The following is a 21,171-nucleotide window of genomic DNA, read 5'->3' on the forward strand; positions in this document are numbered from 1 at the left end:
GAGTCGGCAAGTTATTCAGGCCCATTCACAATGAAGTTTAAGAAGTGGACAGCTTTTTAAATGAGGCAAGGTGCAGGACAGCCAATAAGTACAGAGGTCATTTCGCATACATACATATATTAGTCTTAAAGGCACAGTAACAAAAACAGCCTGTTAACTTCTCAAGGATAAACAGAGGTTGGTGGACCGGTCAAGTAAAAATGAATGACTTTTTGGTTTATAAATTGGTATATATATATATAAAGTTTTATGTATATATATGGATCTCAGAAAAACAACAAGACTAATATACAATATGAGCCCTTTAAAGGATGTGAATGTGATTTATTGGGACATTTTAGTAAGACATAATTTTATTTTCCCTCTAAAACGAACTTCAAACACCAGACATGTTGTGCATAGTGTTTGGGTTACATTGGCCTGGCTGAACCTGATCTCCTTATGTAAACAAATGACCAGTCTGTCTAAACCAGTCTAAACTCTCTCCTCGAAGATTACGGCACTAAAGCTATGCCACAGTAATTGCACCAAATAAGCAAATGAATGCAAAAAGATCAATTAGCGTGGTGGCGCTAATCTGCATGAGTCTAATGCTTTATGTCTGCGCTGATGAGTCTCTTTTGTACTTCTCCTCTTTAAGCAGCTGCGCATCTGGCCTGATTAGCGTTAGCACGCGCCCGCTACGCTAGTCACTGGGGGATTCGGGCCTCTCTCTCTCGCTCTCTCTCTTACAGAAAGAGAAAAGGGAGAAGTAGAAGGAAAGAGAGGCAAACAGGGAGTAATTAACATTGTCTCGCTCTCAACCCACCACAAAAAAGATAAATAATCAAAAATAAAAACACAAAAACAAATAAAACAAACCGGCCCAGTTTGTGCCACAAAGCTAATTACCGTAGCCGCGGCTGAGGCGCTAAAGGCAAGCGGTTAAACGAGCTTGGCTGCGTCTTCTTCCCGCAAAATCAAGGCTAGCAGTAATATGACCAAAGATACAGATTTTCGCATGCGGGTTCATGATGGGAAGAGAAAAATGAATGCGGGGAAGTTAATATGAGGAAAATAAAGATCAGAGCGGCTGCATTTCAGCCTCTTTAAAGAGGAGAGAGACGGAGAAAGTTGCCTCGATCACGACTTTGTCGAGTTTGTTGTCGTGTCCTAACACTGGAGGACCTGAAGGACTTGTAAATCCACAATGTTTATGACTTATATTTACTGGATGTGCGTGTGCATGTTAGGGGGAATGCGTTTAAGCAGGATTGTGGGGATTGGGGGCTACAAACACCTCAGTAGGGGACACTTTTTTTATTTACTATTCTTCATCTCGAATCGTAATAAGATACTTCGGCACTCCGGGCTCCCGTCAGCTGGAGCGTAATCTAGCAGCGGCAATAAATTCCTGCCCTCAGCAGCAGCATATTCACATTTTGCTGGAAATTTACAGTAATGCATGAGTAAACATATAAACACACTCATGTGAGCCTGTGTGTGTCTGTGTACCGCTTCATCTTTTATGAACACACACACACACATACACACACCCACCCCTCTCACTGAGCTTTAATCCACTCTGCGTGAACCTTCAAACAAGCCCAAACACAGTCTACTGAGAGGACTGTGTTTTTCTAATATTACTTTAATACATTTGAACTACAAAATTAAAATACTGTGTAAAACTCAGAGGCCAAGCATCATTAGTTTAAATTCCAGCCAAACCACTTAGTGTAGACGTTACCATGACAACCAGCATCATGTGAGTCCAGTCAGAGTGAGATGAGCAGCAGTGAGCAGTGCTTGTGTTTTTAATTGCTTTAAAAGGATGTCAGATTCAGGAAACCGTCCTTCGCATGTCCTTACTAAAGAAGGCCGAGAGGAAGACGTCGCGTTCTGAGACACATAAGCTGGACGTCCGTCCCACCGCCATCTTTTAAAAATGAGAGCATAAACTTTGTCTCCTCTGCAGACCAGTTTCTGCTCCGCCATGTTGAACATTATAAACTTTCACCATGATGTGATGAACATGCAGGACATACTTAAACTTTCCGATAGGGAATGTAATCAGATACAGGCATTTATATGGTTATTATTCTTCTATTCAACTGACTATTTACAGGATTACCCACCTCGTTCAATCGGATAGAAACTGTATTCCGAATGGCCTCAATCGGACTTGTCTATTCCAAATGAAATGTATACATGGACATATTCTATTCCGATTGAGCTATTAGTTGGATTATTAACGGATCATTAGGCTGCATGTAAAGCGGCTATTTATTAAAAGCTGTTTTTGGACCAGACGACTACAATTGCAAATTCTAAAAGGGCAACATACAGCAAGCTGCAGCTGGGCTTCAGCCTGCTCTGCTGCGGGTTAGCCGAGTATAATGCAAATACTTAAAAACAGCAGCACTAACTTCCACAGCCCTTATGTTATGACCTACATGTGTTCATAAATGCCATGTTTTGGATCTTATTACAGTTCTGGAGTGGAACAAACTCTGCGAGGTGTTCAGCCTGAGCGAGTGCCCCTGTTTGCTCTCTGGTGCATTAGAGAGCTGGAGTGCAGAGGCAAACTTCAAAAGTGCAAAGAGACATATTGATTCCTGCTGTTTATGCATGTAATCTTCTTTTCAATAATTCACTCTGCCTTTTATAGAGTTGTAAATCAATGCATCCTCTCATAACCTTGCACTCTTTCTCCCTCTCTCGCTACTTTCATCTCTCTCCCTCCCCTCGTTTCCACTCGTTCACCTTCGTTTTACCTTTCCCCACCTTCATCCCTTCATTTTTTCACCCCTAACTGTGAAATGTAAACTCATTCTCATACTGTCCTCTTTATGTACTGTATTTTTTGATGGGATTTGAGCATAATTTTGTGCGCTGACTGTAATTTAGTATACTTGTTTAATGACACTGTATGTAGTCTGTCTTGGTATTTGTACTAAAATCACGAAAGCCCTGTCCAGCATACACTGCATGTTACTGGAGGAATGTCGCTTCAATACACTGTATACCCGTATACGGACTGAATGACAAAGTATCTCCAAAAAAGTTACTTTACCAGAAAAGTAAAAAGCGTTCTTTCAGCATAAGTTATAATATTTTGTTCCAAGTCATTTTAAATCACTTCTATTTTTCATCAGGTCAGTTTTGACAAAGTGTAAAGCGCAGCTAGTATTCTCAAATTAAATTAGGCTGTAACTATCTGGCACCTCTATGCAACTGAAAAGGGAATAAAATCTGCAACCTTTCCATTTTCCCTTGGAATTAAATCAGAAACCATTAAAAATGATCGTGCATCACAGGAAAAACAACATAAGGGCCAGTCATTGTTTGCCTACAGTATAGAGTCAGATGGTATGGGGAAAAGTTTGAAGAAGTGTGGACTGCTGCACAGAATTATTTGAAATGGTCATTTTAATCAGTCCTTTTTGATTTCCACCTAAACAAACATGACCTTGGTATGTGCATTATGTAAACTAACGTGTAGCTTTATGTTTAGTCAGCTTAGTTGATTTCTGAAGCCTATAAAACTGGAGCAGCAGAGAAAGAGTTCTACCATCTTCCAAATAAAACCATCAGTCATTACGTTCATTTTGTCACAGCGAAAAGGTGTTGTTAGGCATTATTAGAAGCCCTTAATAAAACTGAGACAAAATGCAGTACAATAAAATACACAAGTGTTTAATAAATACTTCAGTTTATTATTAACAGGGCTGCAACTTTTTTGTTTCAGGAGTGGATAAAACAGGCTTTAGCAAAATATATTTGACTTTCAACAACATCTTACACTCAACGACAGTTCTCTTGAACACTGTACAGCATAGTCTGCTGAAGTTATCGTTTTAAAGTCAATTTAAAAGTTGCATTTGAATATTAGAGCTTATTATTATATTAGAGATTATTAATAATAATAATCACATAAAATAAGTATTTTGCCAAGAAAATGTAGGATGAGGTTGCCAAGCAACATAATAGATTTAAATGACTTGCCGCATTAATTCAGGATTCTACTGCACGCGTGGCTTTATCTAATTTATACATATCTTAATCTATTTTAGAATTCCAACTGAATTCCTGGACTTATGGATTCATGCTGAAGTGCTCGATGGCACAGTCACTGACCATCATGAAACAGAGTCAGCTTTAGGGATGAACAGCAGGAATATGAAATGAAGAATATATGACTATATGGCTGAATATGAGGGGGGGTCTTTAAATGTGGCATTAGGGGTCATTTGCGTAGTGTGGCCCTTCAAGGGCCCAGCCCCTGGTTAATATGCGGGGTGTGGCATGGTAAAAGCTCAGGGAGGTGACTGTACATCCAGAGAGCCAGGACCCGCTGTGACCCCTCTCCATTATTCATCCCCTGGAAAAAAAAAAAGCTGTGAAACTCGGTTCCGCCCCGGGAGAAGAAAAGGGCCCCTTTTAACTCTGGTGCATGCTACTCTGACCCCCGTATTAGAAGGAGAGCAGAAAACCCAGGAAATGTTGGATGATACATTTTTAAACACTCCCAGGGGTCTTTTTTCTGAGGGGCAAAGGCGGGCCTCGCCCAGCCTCCGGAGAGAGTGAGGGGGAGCACTGAAGACGATGGTGAAGAAAGCCAGCCGTGATCAGTCCCTAACATTGTTAGAAGTCCAACGCACTCACAATCAGTTGGATATAACTGTGTGTTGGCGCACATATATTAGGTAGAGAGAATTTGTCCAGACATTTATGTCTGTTTGACCCACTCTACTGCTTCTCAGCGCATTCCAACATTAAAAAAAAAGACTTTACACACAAAAAAAGAAAGAAAAAAAAAATCCCAGAGAAACCGAGAGCAAGGTTGGATAAATGAAAGAGTAAGTGCCCGAATGATATGAAAGCCCAGCCAGGCCCTGTGGGAGAGGAGAGAAAGTGGGAGAGAGGCAGAGAAAGAGAGGCAGAGAGAGACAGGGAGGAAAAAAAGTGGACTCTCTCTCTATCTGTCACAAGGTATTCAAAGCCCATTGCCGCGCATTCATTTCGAATGCAGATATCAAAGATGCCACAAACACGAAGGGGGGGAAATTGAGAACTTACCAGATGTTCTAATCCGGCTTTGATGTTCCCCACGTCCCTGCAACAGAAGAACAAATTTCCTCCACTGTAAATAAAGCCGTGTCACTAATCGCTTCCCCCGACACCCCCCCCCCCAACTCCCCCCCTCCCCACCCCGACAGGTCCCTCTCTCGTGGATCGCCCCGTAATTGCTATTTATTAAGGGGCTATTTATTCATTTTACTCTCTCACTTTTTTCATGACACTGTTTCAAACGAAAAGAGGGGGGGGGTCTTTCTTCCTCCGCCAAAGTGGAAGAGAGGAACAAACAAACGAGAAGGTCTTCAGCGCTTCTCTCCATGCATGTACTGGAATAATGATTGGTGTGTATATAGGAGTTCAAAGTGTTCCTGTGTGGTAAAAGCGACGACTGCGTCCTATTTGCCACAGTACGTGGGCTCTTTGATCCGTTCCAACCCAGTAAATATGCCACATATGCAGTCCAACACATCTGTAACAACTGCAGTTGGATGGGTTTACCTGAGAAACGTAACAAGTGTCAACGAGCGGATGAAGTTATTAGCCACTTCTGTTCAGCTGCAGTGAATATAGATGCTCTTGTAGGCCCCCCTGTGCTAACAACTGCAAACTTCCAGACCTGAGAGAGACTTCCAGAAGGTATCAGGCTGGATTTGTGTAGTCAAAACAAATTCACACAGCTTTCCCCTTTACCCCATAATGAGACTGATGAGTTAAGACTTGTTATTGTGGTAGACGGTTGACGCCATATAGTATATTCCATTGTTTCACCGCAAGACATTCCATCAGGAGCTCAACTGTCTCCGCTTTGCGGTGCAATCAGAAGTTGATTTATTTAGTATAACTGTTTATATAGTAGTTATTACAATATATGTCTACTCAGACCTAAATATGTACAGATATACCTATCTGAATACAAAGAAATTCACACATCTCTTTAGCTACTTTTACACTGGCCTTTTATTATTATTGTTATGTCCTCACTTAATAGCCAAAGCCCTCAACACCATCACCAAAAAAAAGTACAGGAAAGGATAGCTGGGACCCCTTCTCTCTGGGGCTTGCAACCCCGATTACTTTATTACTTTATCGAAACATTACATACATTTTTTATCAAGCAGAATTCCCAGTATCCAGAAAACAGCACATTATTCCACTTCACAAAGGAGGTGATGTCTCAGACCTCAATATCTATAGGCCCATCTCAGAATTGTCAAGCTTAGCCAAAATCTTAGAAGCCTTAGTGAATGATCACCTCAAGTCATTTCTTCAGAGAAATTCAGTCTTGTCTAACTACCAATCTGGTTTTAGAAAGAAACATAGCACAGTCTCTGCTGCTTACACAATCTTTTCAGTGCCATTGATAGAAAGAAACAAAGTGCAGTCACTTTTATCGATCTCTCTAAAACCTTTGATACAGTCGATCATTCTCCATCTTTAGAGCGTCTACAAAACATCGGTTTTGACCACAAAGCTACCGACTGGGTTAGAAATGATCTGTCCAACAGACAGTAATGTGTGGCCCTGGGTCAAAATAGATCAGAGCTACTGCCGGTCACTAAGGGGGTCCCTCAAGTTTCGATCCTCTGTCCAGTATTATTTAATACTCTGTTCAAAAAAAATGAAGGGAACACTCAAATAACACATCCTAGATCTGAATGAATGAAATATTCTCATTGAATACTTTGTTCTGTACAAAGTTGAATGTGCTGACAACAAAATCACACAAAAATCATCAACGGAAATCAAATGTATTAACCAATGGAGGCCTGGATTTGGAGTCACACACAAAATTAAAATGGAAAAACACACGACAGGCTGATCCAACTTTGATGTGATGTCCTTAAAACAAGTCAAAATGAGGCTCAGTGTTGTGTGTGGCCTCCACGTGCCTGTATGACCTCCCTACAACGCCTGGGCAGCTCCTGATGAGGTGGCAGAGGGTCTCCTGAGGGATCTCCTCCCAGACCTGGACTAAAGCATCCGCCAACTCCTGGACAGTCCGTGGTGCAACGTGGCGTTGGTGGATGGAGCGAGACATGATGTCCCAGATGTGCTCAATCGGATTCAGGTCTGGGGAACGGGCGGGCCGGTCCATAGCTTCAATGCCTTCATATTGCAGGAACTGCTGACACACTCCAGCTACATGAGGTCTAGCGTTGTGCTGCATTACGAGGAACCCAGGGCCAACCGCACCAGCATATGGTCTCACAAGGGGTCTGAGGATCTTATCTCGGTACCTAATAGCAGTCAGGCTACCTCTGGCGAGCGCATGGAGGGCTGTGCGGCCCTCCAAAGAAACGCCACTCCACACCATTACTGACCCACTGCCAAACCGGTCATGCTGAAGGATGTTGCAGGCAGCAGATCGATCTCCACGGCATCTCCAGACTCTGTCACGTCTGTCACGTGCTCAGTGTGAACCTGCTTTCATCTGTGAAGATCACAGGGCGCCAGTGGCGAATTTGCCAATCCTGGTGTTCTCTAGCAAATGCCAAGCGTCCGGCACGGTGTTGGGCTGTGAGCACAACCCCCATCTGTGGACGTCAGGCCCTCAAACCATCCTCATGGAGTCGGTTTCTAACCGTTTGTGCAGACACATGCACATTTGTGGCCTGTTGGAGGTCATTTTGCAGGGCTCTGGCAGTGCTCCTCCTGTTCCTCCTTGCACAAAGGCGGAGGTAGCGTTCCTGCTGCTGGGTTGTTGCCATTCTACGGCCTCCTCCACGTCTCCTGGTGTACTGGCCTGTCTCCTGGTAGCGCCTCCAGCCTCTGGACACTACGCTGACAGACACAGCAAACCTTCTTGCCACAGCTCGCACTGATGTGCCATCCTGGATGAGCTGCACTACCTGAGCCACTTGTGTGGGTTGTAGAGTCCGTCTCCTGCTACCACGAGTGTGAAAGCACCACCAACATTCAAAAGTGACCAAAACATCAGCCAGAAAGCAGAAAGGTACTGAGAAGTGGTCTGTGGTCCCACCTGCAGAACCACTCCTTTATTGAGTGTGTCTTGCTAATTGCCAATAATTTCCACCTGTTGTCTGTTCCATTTACACAACAGCTGTGAAATTGATTGTCAGTGTTGCTTCCTAAGTGGACAGTTTGATTTCACAGAAGTTTGATTTACTTGGAGTTATATTGTGTTGCTTAAGTGTTCCCTGTATTTTTTTGAGCAGTGTATTTATACTAATGACATCACCACCTTAATTGACAATTGTGAGGTACAATTATAAGCTATACAAATACCATCTTGTATGGCTCGGCTGACTATCTTGGCACAAGATAAAATAATGCCATACAATCAGATTTTTATAATCATAAACTAGTCTTAAATGTTGAGAAAATGAAGTTTATGCTGTTTTTCAGATATTCTAACATCGACCTTAATGCTTTTAAAATTACAACCCTGAAGGGTCCTGACATTGAAAGTTTGTGAGTGCAAATATTTTGGCATATGGCTAGATGATGGATAAACACACTTGTAAACACAAATGAAACATGAAAAGCAACAACAATAGCTCTGCTTTAAGTCAAAAGAAATGAACACATCATCTACAGAGAACACACCACTGTACAATTTAGTGTACAATGTTTTGTTTGCTAAATTTTACGTATTGTGGGGAAAAATTAAACATCAAAATCATAATGGGACAAAGATTTTGACCACTTTTTCAAAGTAGTTTTATTTATTATATGTATATCGCCGTCGTCGGAAGAAAACCTCGTATCTCCACTTTTTGTCATTTTTCAGTTTTTGACATAATTTGTAAATTCCTGTGACCCTTTACATTGTATGTAAATTTCATGATGATTGGACTAAAAGAAACGACCCAAAATGACTTGGAAAAAAGTCTGATTCCACTGACTTACATTACAGGTAAAGTGTGTTCCTTCTCCTGTAAAGTTACCATTTTGAAAATACAAGATTTAATATTTTTATTTATAACTGTGCATGAAAACGTACAGAAGTGTGTTCTCTCTAGAGAGGATGTGCAAACTTATTCTCACTTAGAAAATAAACTAAACATGTAAATTGACCAGGGGTGCCCAAACATTTGCATATGACTGTATGAAGGTAAATGTTCCCCAGGGTCTGCTTTCCGAGGGCCAATCTCAGGGTAATTATGAAGGCTTATATACACACCAACATTGTGCTGCTTGCCTAAATGAACATTAAACTGTGTGAAGTTGTTTTGTATCTCTAACAGATGTGATGATGAGGTTTCTGACACTGGAAAACTCACAATTATATATAAACATGGGCCAAAAACTAATAACGTTGTCTGGCTTTTACTCAGTCTGGCAGTTCTTTTGATATTCATTTAGAATCTGATTTAATTTAATGTACTGGTTTCGTTTTCTTTCTTTTTGATCGCTTTGTTCTTTTACCTTTTATTTTTATTAAATATATTTTTTACGGATTTATTAAAAAGGTACTTAAAGCACATTGACCTATGTTTTTGTGTACATGTATTATATAAACAAATCTATTATTAGCTATTCCTGAGTGAAGAGAATAAAATCAGGCTAAAATGTGGTGAGTGTGCGCTGCTGTGAGTTGCCTGTAAAGCCTGAATATCATTTAAAAGTCAGAGTCATCAAATCGGGGGTTTTTCACACCACATTATAGGTCTTTATGTATTAACATTACGCACACAGACTCATAGAAGGGCAGACATAGAAGGGCAGGCTTAAGGTTTAGGCCTCATATGATCTCAGATTCAACATTACACTGATGAACATATGATGACAATTCAGATTCAACCACTTGAGGAAAAGAACTAAAGCACAACTTTTGGGTCTCCAAATCCACAAATCATACATAGTGCAGTAACTAATATTTAATATGATAATTTTGGGCGAAACCTTGTATCAGTAAAAATGTTACCTTGACACAAGAAGGAAAAATAACCTGCAAAAACATGCAAGTAAGTACTTTTGGATGACTTCTATTGGGCCACTTTTAATGGAACTTCCATTTAATATAAAAGGCTGATGGCATTTTCAAATTATATACAGAAAGAAATAAAAACAGAAAAAAAAAAATGAAGATGTCCTGACAGTGACAACGTGTTGGCCATTTGTAGTTCTCTGAATACTATCTATGGCATTACACAGTATTAATAACAGAGACAATGATCCATGGCGAAGACATACTAGATTAAATTATAGCCCTTATTAATTAGGCATGCACGATTAGACATAATTCAGGACTGATGTCTGTGACTGAAAAGCGTGAGTGAAAACCAGATAATCCCCCGTTATCGCCATGACATGGACTGCTCCCCATAAACAGTACGACTCTGCTAAATATTAATCATGCATGTATTAGGATAATCAGTGCAGCGGCCCAGGCGTGGAGAGGGGGCCGCGTTTAGATTAAAAGAGCAAATTGGCAGTAAATAATAGATGCAGTTTGGCACATTTCAAAATTGTAGCAGAGCAAACACAAAGATCAAGAGGAAGCACAATAAAATATACACAGATATACAGAGAGAGGGGGGGGGCAGGGAGAGTGAAAGAGAAAAAAAAGGAAAACAGAGAAAGGAGAGAGTGATAGAAAAAGAGAGGGAAGGGAGAACAAAATGAGAGTGAGAGTGAGCTAGAGAGAGATAAAAAAGGAGAAAAAGACGAGTGGAAAAACAAGGAAAAAAGAGAAAAAGGAAAGAAAGAATGCAAGATGAAGAGAGAAAAAGAAAACCAACAGAGGGAGGGAGAGGTAAAGATTAATAAGAGAAAAAAACAGGAAAAGGAGATGAAAATGGGGAGAGTAAAAGAGAAAAGGAAAACAGAGAGGAATAGAGAAAATGCAAGATAAAGAGAGAGAAAGAGCAGATAGGGAGGAAAAGAAAATGAGAGAGAAAAAGAGAGAAGAGAGGAAAGGAGGGAAAGGGGAAAAAGAAAGAGCAAGGAGAGAGAGAAAGTGCGAGAAAAAGAAGAAAGGAGAAGAAAATGAGAGCGAGAGTGAGCTAAAGTAAGAGGAAAAAACAAGAGAAAGAAAAGAAAAAGGAAGCAAAAAAGCAGTGAGAAAAAAGCAAAATGCAAAATAAAGACGGAAAGAGAAGAGAGGGAGGAAAAGAGAGTGAGAAAGAGAGGGAGAAAAAGGAAAAAGAACAGAGGAGAGGAGAGAGAGGACAAGAGGAGAAAGAGAAAAGAGGAAAACAAAGAGAAAGTGAGAGAAAAAGAGAGGAAATGGGGAGAAGAAAGTGAAAGAGGAGAAAATGAAAATGCAAAAGAAAGAGAAGAGAGGGAGGAAAAGAGAGAAATAAGGAGAGAAAGAGCAGAGAGCAAGACAAAGAGAGAGCGCGAGAGTATGAAAGAGGGCGAGAGAGAGAGTGAGACAGACAGCGAGAGACAGAGAGAGAGAGAGAGAGCGCGTGAGAGCGAGAGACAGAGCGAAAGAGAGCGAGAGAGAGAACGTGAGAGAGCGAGAAAGAATGCAAAAGAGAGAGGGCGAGAGAGAGATCAAGAGACAGAGTGATAGAGCGCAAAAGAGAGAGAGAGAGAAACAGAGAGGGAGATAGAGCGAGAGAGAGAGTGCGAGAGAGCATGAGAGAGAACGAGAGTACGAAAGAGAAAGGGCGAGAGAGAGCAAGTGAGAGAGCGAGAGAGAGAAACAGAGAGGGAGATAGAACGAGAGAGAGTGAGAGTGCGAGAGAGCATGAGAGAGAGCGAGAGTACGAAAGAGAAAGGGCGAGAGAGAGCAAGTGAGAGAGCGAGAGAGAGAAACAGAGAGGGAGATAGAGCGAGAGAGAGTGAGAGTGCGAGAGAGCATGAGAGAGAGCGAGAGTACGAAAGAGTAAGGGCGAGAGAGAGCAAGTGAGAGAGCGAGAGAGAGACAGAGCACGAGAGAGAGACTTATCGACAGACTACAGCTCTGATGTGGCAGCATCACAATGAAAATCTACACCATCTCTAAAATTACATTCAGTAATCACGGACACAGAAGCCCTCTGAAACCCTGCTCGCCCATCTCTCCCTCTCCCGCTCTTCCTGAGGATCAATCCCTCTGTCCATCTCTCCTGAAACACACCTCCAGCTATTACACCACACCCTGATAAAGTGAGGTTCTACAAAAATGGAACCATTTCTCTCTCCATCTTTCTCTCTCTCTGTCACTGCTCTCTCTATCTCTCTCCTCTTCTCCTTTCTCTCCCCACTTCTCATTTCCACTCTGACTCTTTCTTGCTCGTTTCTCCCTCTTTCTCCTTTCTCTCCTTCCCTGTCTTCTCTGTCGGTCATCTGATCTTTTCTTTTTCCCTCTTCTTTCTTTCTTCTCTCTCCTTTCCATCTTTCTCTTTTTTGCCCTCCTCATCTTTCTCTTTATTCTCCTTTCTCCCTGTCTCTTCCTCTCTTTTTCTCCCCCCGTCCTGACTGTTTCTTTCTTTCTCCGTTCTCTCCTTATCTCTCTCTCTATGTGCTCATTCTCTCCAACTTCTTTCCTTTACCCCTATCCCTGTCTCTTTCTTTCCTTTTCTTTTCTCCCTCTCCCTCCCTTCTCTTTTTCTCCTTTCTCCTTATTGACTTTGTTTCTTGCTCTTTTCTCCCTCTCGTTTCTCTCCTCGTCCTCTGACTCGCTCTCACTTTCCCTCTTGTTTCTCTCTCTCTGCCTCTCTCTCTCTCTCTCTCTCTCCCTCTCACCCTGCAGGCCCACCTCTGTGCCGAAAGCGGCCCTAATTCAATTAGGCCCTTCAAACCAGATCAGGCCGTGGCTGAGCGGAAAAATAGGAAGAGATTATTGGCAAATGAATACAGATTTGTATCGAACCGGCACACTGAGAAAGTACATCGTCACCTTTTCATTTTTTTCCCCACTTCTCTCCTTCACCTACCCCCCCCCCCCCCCTTTCCGCTGTACAACCATCATCGTGTTTTCCCGCAGGTCTGCAGGGAGCTCTGATTCTTCTATCCCTCCCTCCATCCCTCCTTTCCTCCTGTGCCGTCGACAGGGTCGCATCGATTTCTGAATTAGACTGTGATATTAAATAATTAATATACTTGCAGTGATTGATGTTTTGCATTAGGCCAATATTAGGTTATCAATCAAACTCCACTTGGTTTAATGTAATGATATTGAAAAAGTGTCAGGGGCCGTTCAGGCAATTTGTAGTTGAGGTAGAGCAGATAGTAATGTTGGTGTAACACAAGGCCAGCCAACAGCGGCACACACACACATGGAAAACTGGAGGAGAGGGGGAGAGAGAGAGAGAGAGAGAGAGAGAGAGAGAGAGAGAGAGAGAGAGAGAGAGAGAGTGGGCGAGCGAGCTGTCATGAGGAAATGCACACTGCTATAATGGACAGCACTAAATGAAGAGAGAACGGTCATAACCTTGGACTGAAGCTGCCACAGATTAGTACCATTGTGACCTTACGTCACACTTACAAGACCAATAGGTCTCAATTAGGGCCTGTCTGATATATCGATACATCGCTCAGCCGATATTTGGTCCAAAGTGGTTTCAGGTGGAGGTTAATTGAAAGTTTGATATTTGATATATATGATATTAATATTGTCATATAATCATTTTGCATAATCTGTAATTAGCTTTTAATTGTTGATTGTGAATGATTCTTTGAATGTGGTATATGTGTATTTAAAATTTTTATGGATTTATGAACTTCTACTTCAAAGTGAACCAAATGTTTACATGGCATTGTGCATATCTGATAATTTGCTAATATATGGCTGAACACTTGAAGTGTATTTTATCTTTGCACAGAGACTTTTAAAATTCACTTAGAAGTCTTGAAAACAGTCTAGACATCTAACACTTCCTCATATCAAAATATATTTCACATGTTAAGTATGTTACAAGGTGCAATTCCATTAACGTCATTAGTTTCGACAATATTGGTATCTGAGATCAGTGACAGTCAATCAGTTTTTAGCTATTATTCATTTTATCTGGAGACAGGTGACATGATCCAGCATCCAATCATACTTTAGTCAAACGTCATTTTGACAAATGATTTTTTTACCATATCATTTTTAAAAAGCATTGAACGTTTATCTGATTCTCAAACTTTTGATCTCATGCTTGATTCACAACTTCTTTCTGTTATTGTTTGACTCTTGGTGAAAAATAATACATCCTTTTCTTTCACTTCCTAATTATGGTCAGCAATCATTGTGGAAACTGATTTTTGAGACCTCTTGGGTGATTTCTTGCACCAATAATAAGACAGAATTACCTTGACTTTTCAAAATTTCTGCATCTTGTGGAGAGCAACTTTGATTGAAGTTGGTTGCAAAGACTTATATTTAAGTGGTGGTGATAGGAACCATGTATCACCATGACTATAAAGCAAATATCCAAATATTTAAAAATCTGAAAAAGAAGGAAAAAAAAAAAAAATATATATATATATATACATATATATATATATATATATATATATATATATATATATATATATATATAGAGAGAGAGAGAGAGAGAGAGAGAGTATATATATATATATATATATATATATATATAGAGAGAGAGAGAGAGAGAGAGAGAGTATATATATATATATATATATATATATATATATATATATATATATATATATATATACACACTACTTGGCCTCACAACACCCTTCAAGTATCCCTCCATTATGACTATTTTAAGCCAAAATCTGCTGAAAACCATCTTTAAACAAGGCAGTGTATTCAAGACCATTCCAATTATTTTTATTTATAATTTTTTTAAATAACAGAGATTGATGTAGTATGATGACAAAATTTAAAATGTACCATTTACTCCACAGACCAGGGCTCAGCAATCGAAACGTTGAGAACAGCCATTTTGCTCTTCCCACAAAAATTAAACTACCACTTACTTGAAGTAACGTTTTATCATCTTGGTTGTAAATATGTCTCAGTGTGTGCTACAAAATCTAACTGAAAACCCAGAATTTGCTCTTCTCTCAGCATTAGCTCAGCTATAGCCGCCTTTCTCGCATCTCAGGCAGGAATCTTTCCGGCAAAGTAGAATATTTTTTGTCAAATGTCTTCTAATGTTTGACTTTTTATGAGGCTGCTCATTCGCCAGCTTCGTGTTCGAATTTTCCCATTCCACCTTAAACAGTGCCTGAGGTGCCAGAATGTAACTGCTGCACCATTTAAAGGAGAACAGGAGAACTCAAACAAGAAACTGGCGAATGAGAAGTGACTTCAGCCTCGCAACTTTTAGCATTTGACAGTTTCTCGTTGCAGATTAAACGTATCAGGAAACCAGCTGGAATAAGTCCACAATAAGTCCATTCATCTCCAAATTATCGATGTTCATCTTAAATCTCTCTCTTTGCCTTTTCATTAGCCACTAGCTGGGTGAGACTGTTGTCTGTGTTGCTATGGTGACCAGCAGTCCGCGCTGATCTTCAGGGTTAAGGGTGAACTAAGTCTAACAAACTCTAAAGGACAAATAGAGGTTGTAAAACATCAGACTACCATATTATGTAATTAAAATATTCTGTTAATATACTGAATACACTATAATTAATTCAATGGTTAGACATTTACTGTGAAGAAAAAAAAAATTAACTGTATCTGTGATTAGATGCTCGAATACCTCTGGTGTGCAGAACGTACATGTAGGCCTCAATGGAAATATCTAACGATAGGCCAAAGTGTGAAAGTCAAGTTCAAGTTAAATTAAGCAGAAAGAACAAAGGACAGAACAAAGTGGCACCAAGCAATGGAGAGAATGTCATCAAAGAAAAAAGGGCTTGGAGTCAGCAGCGTGGACGGGTAAAGAAAAAAAAAAAGCTCCCGGTTCCCGTAAGGAGGTCATTATTTATCCTTACTTAATTAAGTAAAAGAGGACAAACAAGTCAAAGTGTTAACAGAGCTCAATGCAATGCCAGGGTTTAGCTCGCTGGTCAATATGGGCAAATTGGAAATGTCTGGCCAATCTGTCAAGTGCAGGAGGCACAGATTCACAGACGGACTGGACACTCGACTCGCCTGTGTGCATGTGTACGTTTCTGACCATGGCCATTCCGTCTGGACAGCTTGTCTGTGTCAGTACTGTTGCAGAACCCCCCCCCCCACCCCCACCTCTCAGCGGCACTGATTTAATTAAAGCATCTGCACCACATGAGTGTCATTTGTGGTCAAATTTCACAAGTTGTAGGTTCTCTCCTATGTCAGTATCTCCACTGCTCCTAATGGTGTGGGGTACAGAATAAAATTTAATGTCAACATTTTCCAAACATATGTCAATTTCATAATTCACGTTAGCATTAATGAAGTTAAACAGATCATATTAAAGCAGAATTCCACCAATTTTTCACATTTCTGCATAAAGCAGTGAAACGTGTCAGTCAGAGCGGTTTGGTGTGAAATGGTTCAGATTTCTTTACAGTGGTGGTGATAGGAACCAGGCGTCACCATGACTACAACACAAATATAGACATTTTGTTTACTATCAAAAACAACCAGTAAACCTACACGAGTCTTCTGTGTTTTATATGGAATGTTCATGATGGATAAACTAGTGATACATTTCAATTTCAGCCTCCTTAGGGGACTATTTTGCCTCAAAACACCCTGCGCATATCCCTCCCAGCATTAACAGATTTTAAAATAGATGAATTTATCGTAAAACAATTGGAATGGGGTGAGAGGTATGGCAAAAATTCTGTTTGACGATACATGAAAAGGTGTTTACAATAAACAACACATATCAAGATATTAGGTTTATGATAAGTGGACCAGACAAGTCTGATAAGCCCCAGTAGTGCCACATTGACAAAAACAATCAATACTAAATCCAAGTAAACAGGACTACAGATGCAGTCTTTGTAATGACACATGCAGAAGGTCAGTGTTCGGGGGGAAGTCGTGGGCTGGAGGTTAGGGAACTGGCCCTGTGACCAGAAGGTCGCCAGTTTGAACCCCAGCGCCGACAGTATGTGACTGAAGTGCCCTTGAGCAAGACACCTGTTCCCCGGGCGTTGCGGATAGGGCTGCCCACCGCTCCGGGCAAGTGTGTGCACTGCCCCCTAGTGTGTGCGTGCTTACTATTGTGTATGTGGTGTTTCACTTCACAGGTGGGTTAAATCTGGTGGTGAAATTTCCCCCTTGGGACTAAAAAGGGTCACTTAATCTAGATATCCGCTAAATGCTTAGAAATGCATGACATCATGACATCCTTCATAACCATCTCATGTAATAACTTTCTGTTGGACGCCTGCTTCCTATCAACACCACTGTGAACAATTCTGAGCATTTCACATCAAAGTCTGAATGATTTTGTTCACATTTTAGCCTTTTAATTACGCAGAAATGAAAAAGAAATACATTTAATTCCAGTTTAACAAAGATAATAAGCCTATCCTTCCTGAGTGCTGTACGGCAAAAATGACTTGAAAATCCAGCGCAGCTTGTTGTGATTGGACTGTTTAGCTGTTTTCCTCTCTTAAAATGAAAGGAAATGGAGGCCCTTTCATAATTTTGCAAACATTAACCATACAGACACACAAAGGAAACTATTGCATTTTTGTGTATTTTAAGCTATTATTTAAAAACCATCCTGAAGCTCTCAGGAAATTACTTGCAGTTAACTGTCCATAAATAAAACAATAAACAATAAACACAATTTAACAGATGAAAATAAACAGCTTGGGAACAGGAATAGGACTTTATGGTCATAATATGGTTTATATAATTTTTTGCAGTTTTTCAAATATATCGCTAAAAATATCACTAAACCTGCAATACCACAGTATGATCATGTTTCCCCTTTACATCTGTATGTGGAAATGATTAATATCACAGACTGAAGGAGTTAAAATGCAACCCAGGAATTAGATTTCAATGAGAGAGAGAGAGAGAGAGAGAGAGACAGAGAGAGAGAGAGAGAGAGAGAGAGAGAGAGAGAGAGAGAGTGAGAGAGAGAGAGAGAGAGAGAGAGAGAGAGAGAGAAAGAGAGAGAGAGAGAGAGAGAGAGAGAGAGATAGAGTGAATGAGCAAGTGAGAGTGAGAGAGAGAGAGAGAGAGAGAGAGAGAGAGAGAGAAAGAGAGAGAGAGAGAGAGAGAAAGGTCCATTAGCTCAGTGTTCATTAGTGATGCATTAGCGCTGTGCTGTACTTTAACCCTTTCGTCATGCTACAAGGCTGGTGATGGAAGATATCACTGAAAAAAATGATACTGTGATACTTTGATATGCATTACAATACTGATTGATATAAGAAAGTACTATCAACAACTATAAACACAATGTTTCTTCACTCAATCCAATCAAACAGCACTACTTACACTCTATTTGTAATTAAACACATTTAAAGTTGTTTAGTGTCAAATACTGATGATACCCAAAACGTGACTACAAAAACATGTTATGACGTAATCTGACATCATTTATCATAATAATAATAATAATAATAATAATAAACAACACCATCAGACTGTCTATCCCTAGCTGTGGCTCTAACAAAGGTATCTGGCCTAATTGCAAACTAGTACAATATGAGTGTGATGATTTCAATACAGAGCTGGAAAATAAGAAAAACAGACAATCAAAATGTACCAAAAGATAAAACTGCATGGCTTGTTTGCCTCTGAGTGTCTCATTTTCCAGTCTTCTGTGGAAACCACTGTTAATTATCATAGATATTAGGCATCTTAGTGTATCTTATCTATTTTTATTTCCTTTCCAACAGCCCAAAGGCACATGAATATGAAACCTTTTAAATGAAAATCTAAGCTCTGTACAATCGAGACATTTTAGATATGAAGCACCTCATGGACCTGGCTTATAACTCACTCACTCATGTTCAGCAGGCTGAACATTCTCCACAAGGGGGTGCTGTCAGCACTGCATCAGTGACACCATATGTCCTTGTTAGCATGGAAAATGAATGGAACCCAGATCTCAGAATAAAAAAAAAAAAAATGCACGCAGGTAGCACTTTTCTAATTGGGGGGGAACTGCTCACGCAATGTCACGAGACAGCCGAACGTGCTCAGAGGAAAGCGCCAAACGCCAGATCTGTTACGTCAACTAACAGACGCCTGCGCGGACTAGCATCGTGTTGAGTGATGGGGGGTGAAGTGGGGCCATCCTACCGACCCAGAGAGCGAGGCCAATTGTGCTCTCCAGGACATCCGGCTACGGACGGCTGTAGCATCACCAGGGATTGAACTGGTGCCACTCGGGAGCCGTTTTAATATGTTAAATTTTACAGCAGTTATTGTAATAATGTCCAATTATGGTGTCACACATCTCAACACATCCCTGTGTAAACCAACAGCCAGAGGCCACAGGAACCCAACACGTCAGCACCATCATGAGTGCCGTGTCTGGTATGACATCTACTTTCCAAAACTCTTCATACGCTTCAGTACATAAGACAGAAGTTAAGAAAATGCCTGTTATTCAGCCACAAGCAGCCTGTCTTTCAACAGAGAAGAGACAGTGACGGGTAAAGGGAGGGAGAGAGATTGCAGACGGAATGAAAGAGACATCAGTCAGGCAACTCAAGCATGTCATGATGCCTTCATATGGTGTTGGGAGTGAGGGTGGAGGGTATTTAATAACGGACGAGCGAGCATGACGGAGTGACATTTCTCTCTATGACGAGGTCCACTCATCAGCTCCGCTTTCTTTCCCAAACTGTCTCAACCTCTCTCGTTCCCAGGAATAAAAGGAAGGATGACGAGTGGGCCGGGCAGAGCAAAGAGACTGACAGACGGGGGAGCCGGGAGTGGGGAGGTGGAGTGTATTGGGGAGGGCTGATTGTCACCTCCGTATCTCGTACTTAACAGTAGCAGTGAATTGAAACTGAAACCGAGTGTGAATCAGCGCTAACTCTGTAGATTTCACTGTTAGCTCACAAACATATCTACACAAAGTTACACACACAGACACACACACACACACACACATATATATATATATATATATATATATATATATATATATATATATATATATATTTATATATGATTCCAACTTTAATTTAAAATAGATGAAAATGAACTTTGCTCTTTCAGTTTTAAGAAATGAAATGAAACAGTGTTTTGTAAAAAAGTTTTGTCGGTCCAGTTTTCTCTGTTTTACTACACAAAAAGGACATTTTCGTCCTGAAAATGTACAAAAACAAGCACACACAGACAAAAGAGAGCGAGTTAGGCTGCTGCTGTCATGTCTGAGTACAATAGCAGGTTGATGATGGCACCGCCCGGTCAGTATGTTCTTAATCAGATCCAAACCCGCCCTTTAAAGAAAAAAAAGCTTCTTTCCACTCTTAAAGAAAAAACAGTCGAACAGAATGGGCCACTTAGCATAATCCCACTGCAGCCGAGAGAAAAAAGTCCATCAAATCCCAGCAAAAGCCTCTGCTGGCCTTTCAGTGCTCTAAGACAGTTGAGCGTAGTCAATAAAACGGGGGCAGAGGGAGAGGAGAGAAAGATATGATTCAGAATTGATGGCTGGAACACCTCCCCTCCTCAGCCAAGCGTGGCCAGAGCCCTCCTCTTTTCAGGCGGTCAGCAGCTTAGGGGGCGGCAGAGCGGCAACTGAGACGGGTTCTAGACTGGAGGGCAATAGATAAGAACAGATTTTCTTCTTTAGATGCTTCCAGTTTATTGCAGAACATGGTTGACAGTTAAAGTCAAACAGATGTAGATGGAAGTCTGTTGTTAGAGAAAACCACCTGTACATATACACAGCTCTACTGCTTCCACCGGGCCCTCACAGAGCAGCACTGCTGAGTCTGATCCACTCAGACCAGTGCAACACATACCATGTCAGTGTTACTGCAGTGCTGAGAATGCTCTGACACCCAAATAGTACCTGCTCCATGAGGGTCCTGATCACTGAAGAACAGAGTAAAAGGGGGCTAACAGAGTATCAGAGAAACAGATGGACTACAGTCTGTAACTGTAGAACTACAAAGTGCACCTATATAGAAAGTGGAGCTGATAACATGGTGGTCATAATGTTATGCCTGATCGGTGTATATAGAACCTTTTTTGGTGCTTTGTAGAACCTTTTCAGAAAGATTTCATAAAGCACCAAAAAGGGTTCTTCTATTTTTACAAGCTCGTCAATAGCAGAACCCCCTGCAGTGCTATACAGAACCACTGGCCTATATTCACCAAACCTCTTGGAGTGC

The 21,171-nt window shown here is 40.9% G+C and overlaps 1 protein-coding gene across 1 annotated transcript in view; it reads right to left on the reverse strand.

Annotated features, from left to right (window-relative positions):
• Positions 1-21,171, reverse strand: part of rsrc1 (arginine/serine-rich coiled-coil 1) — a 239,678-nt gene that overhangs the window by 140,144 nt on the left and 78,363 nt on the right. The window contains exon 5 of the mRNA XM_017691856.2: positions 5,062-5,098. Within this exon, the coding sequence (XP_017547345.2) occupies positions 5,062-5,098 (37 nt within the window). The remainder of the gene's footprint in view (positions 1-5,061; positions 5,099-21,171) is intronic.

This window comes from Pygocentrus nattereri, chromosome 19, assembly GCF_015220715.1.
Source record: "Pygocentrus nattereri isolate fPygNat1 chromosome 19, fPygNat1.pri, whole genome shotgun sequence".
Lineage (NCBI taxonomy): Eukaryota > Metazoa > Chordata > Actinopteri > Characiformes > Serrasalmidae > Pygocentrus > Pygocentrus nattereri.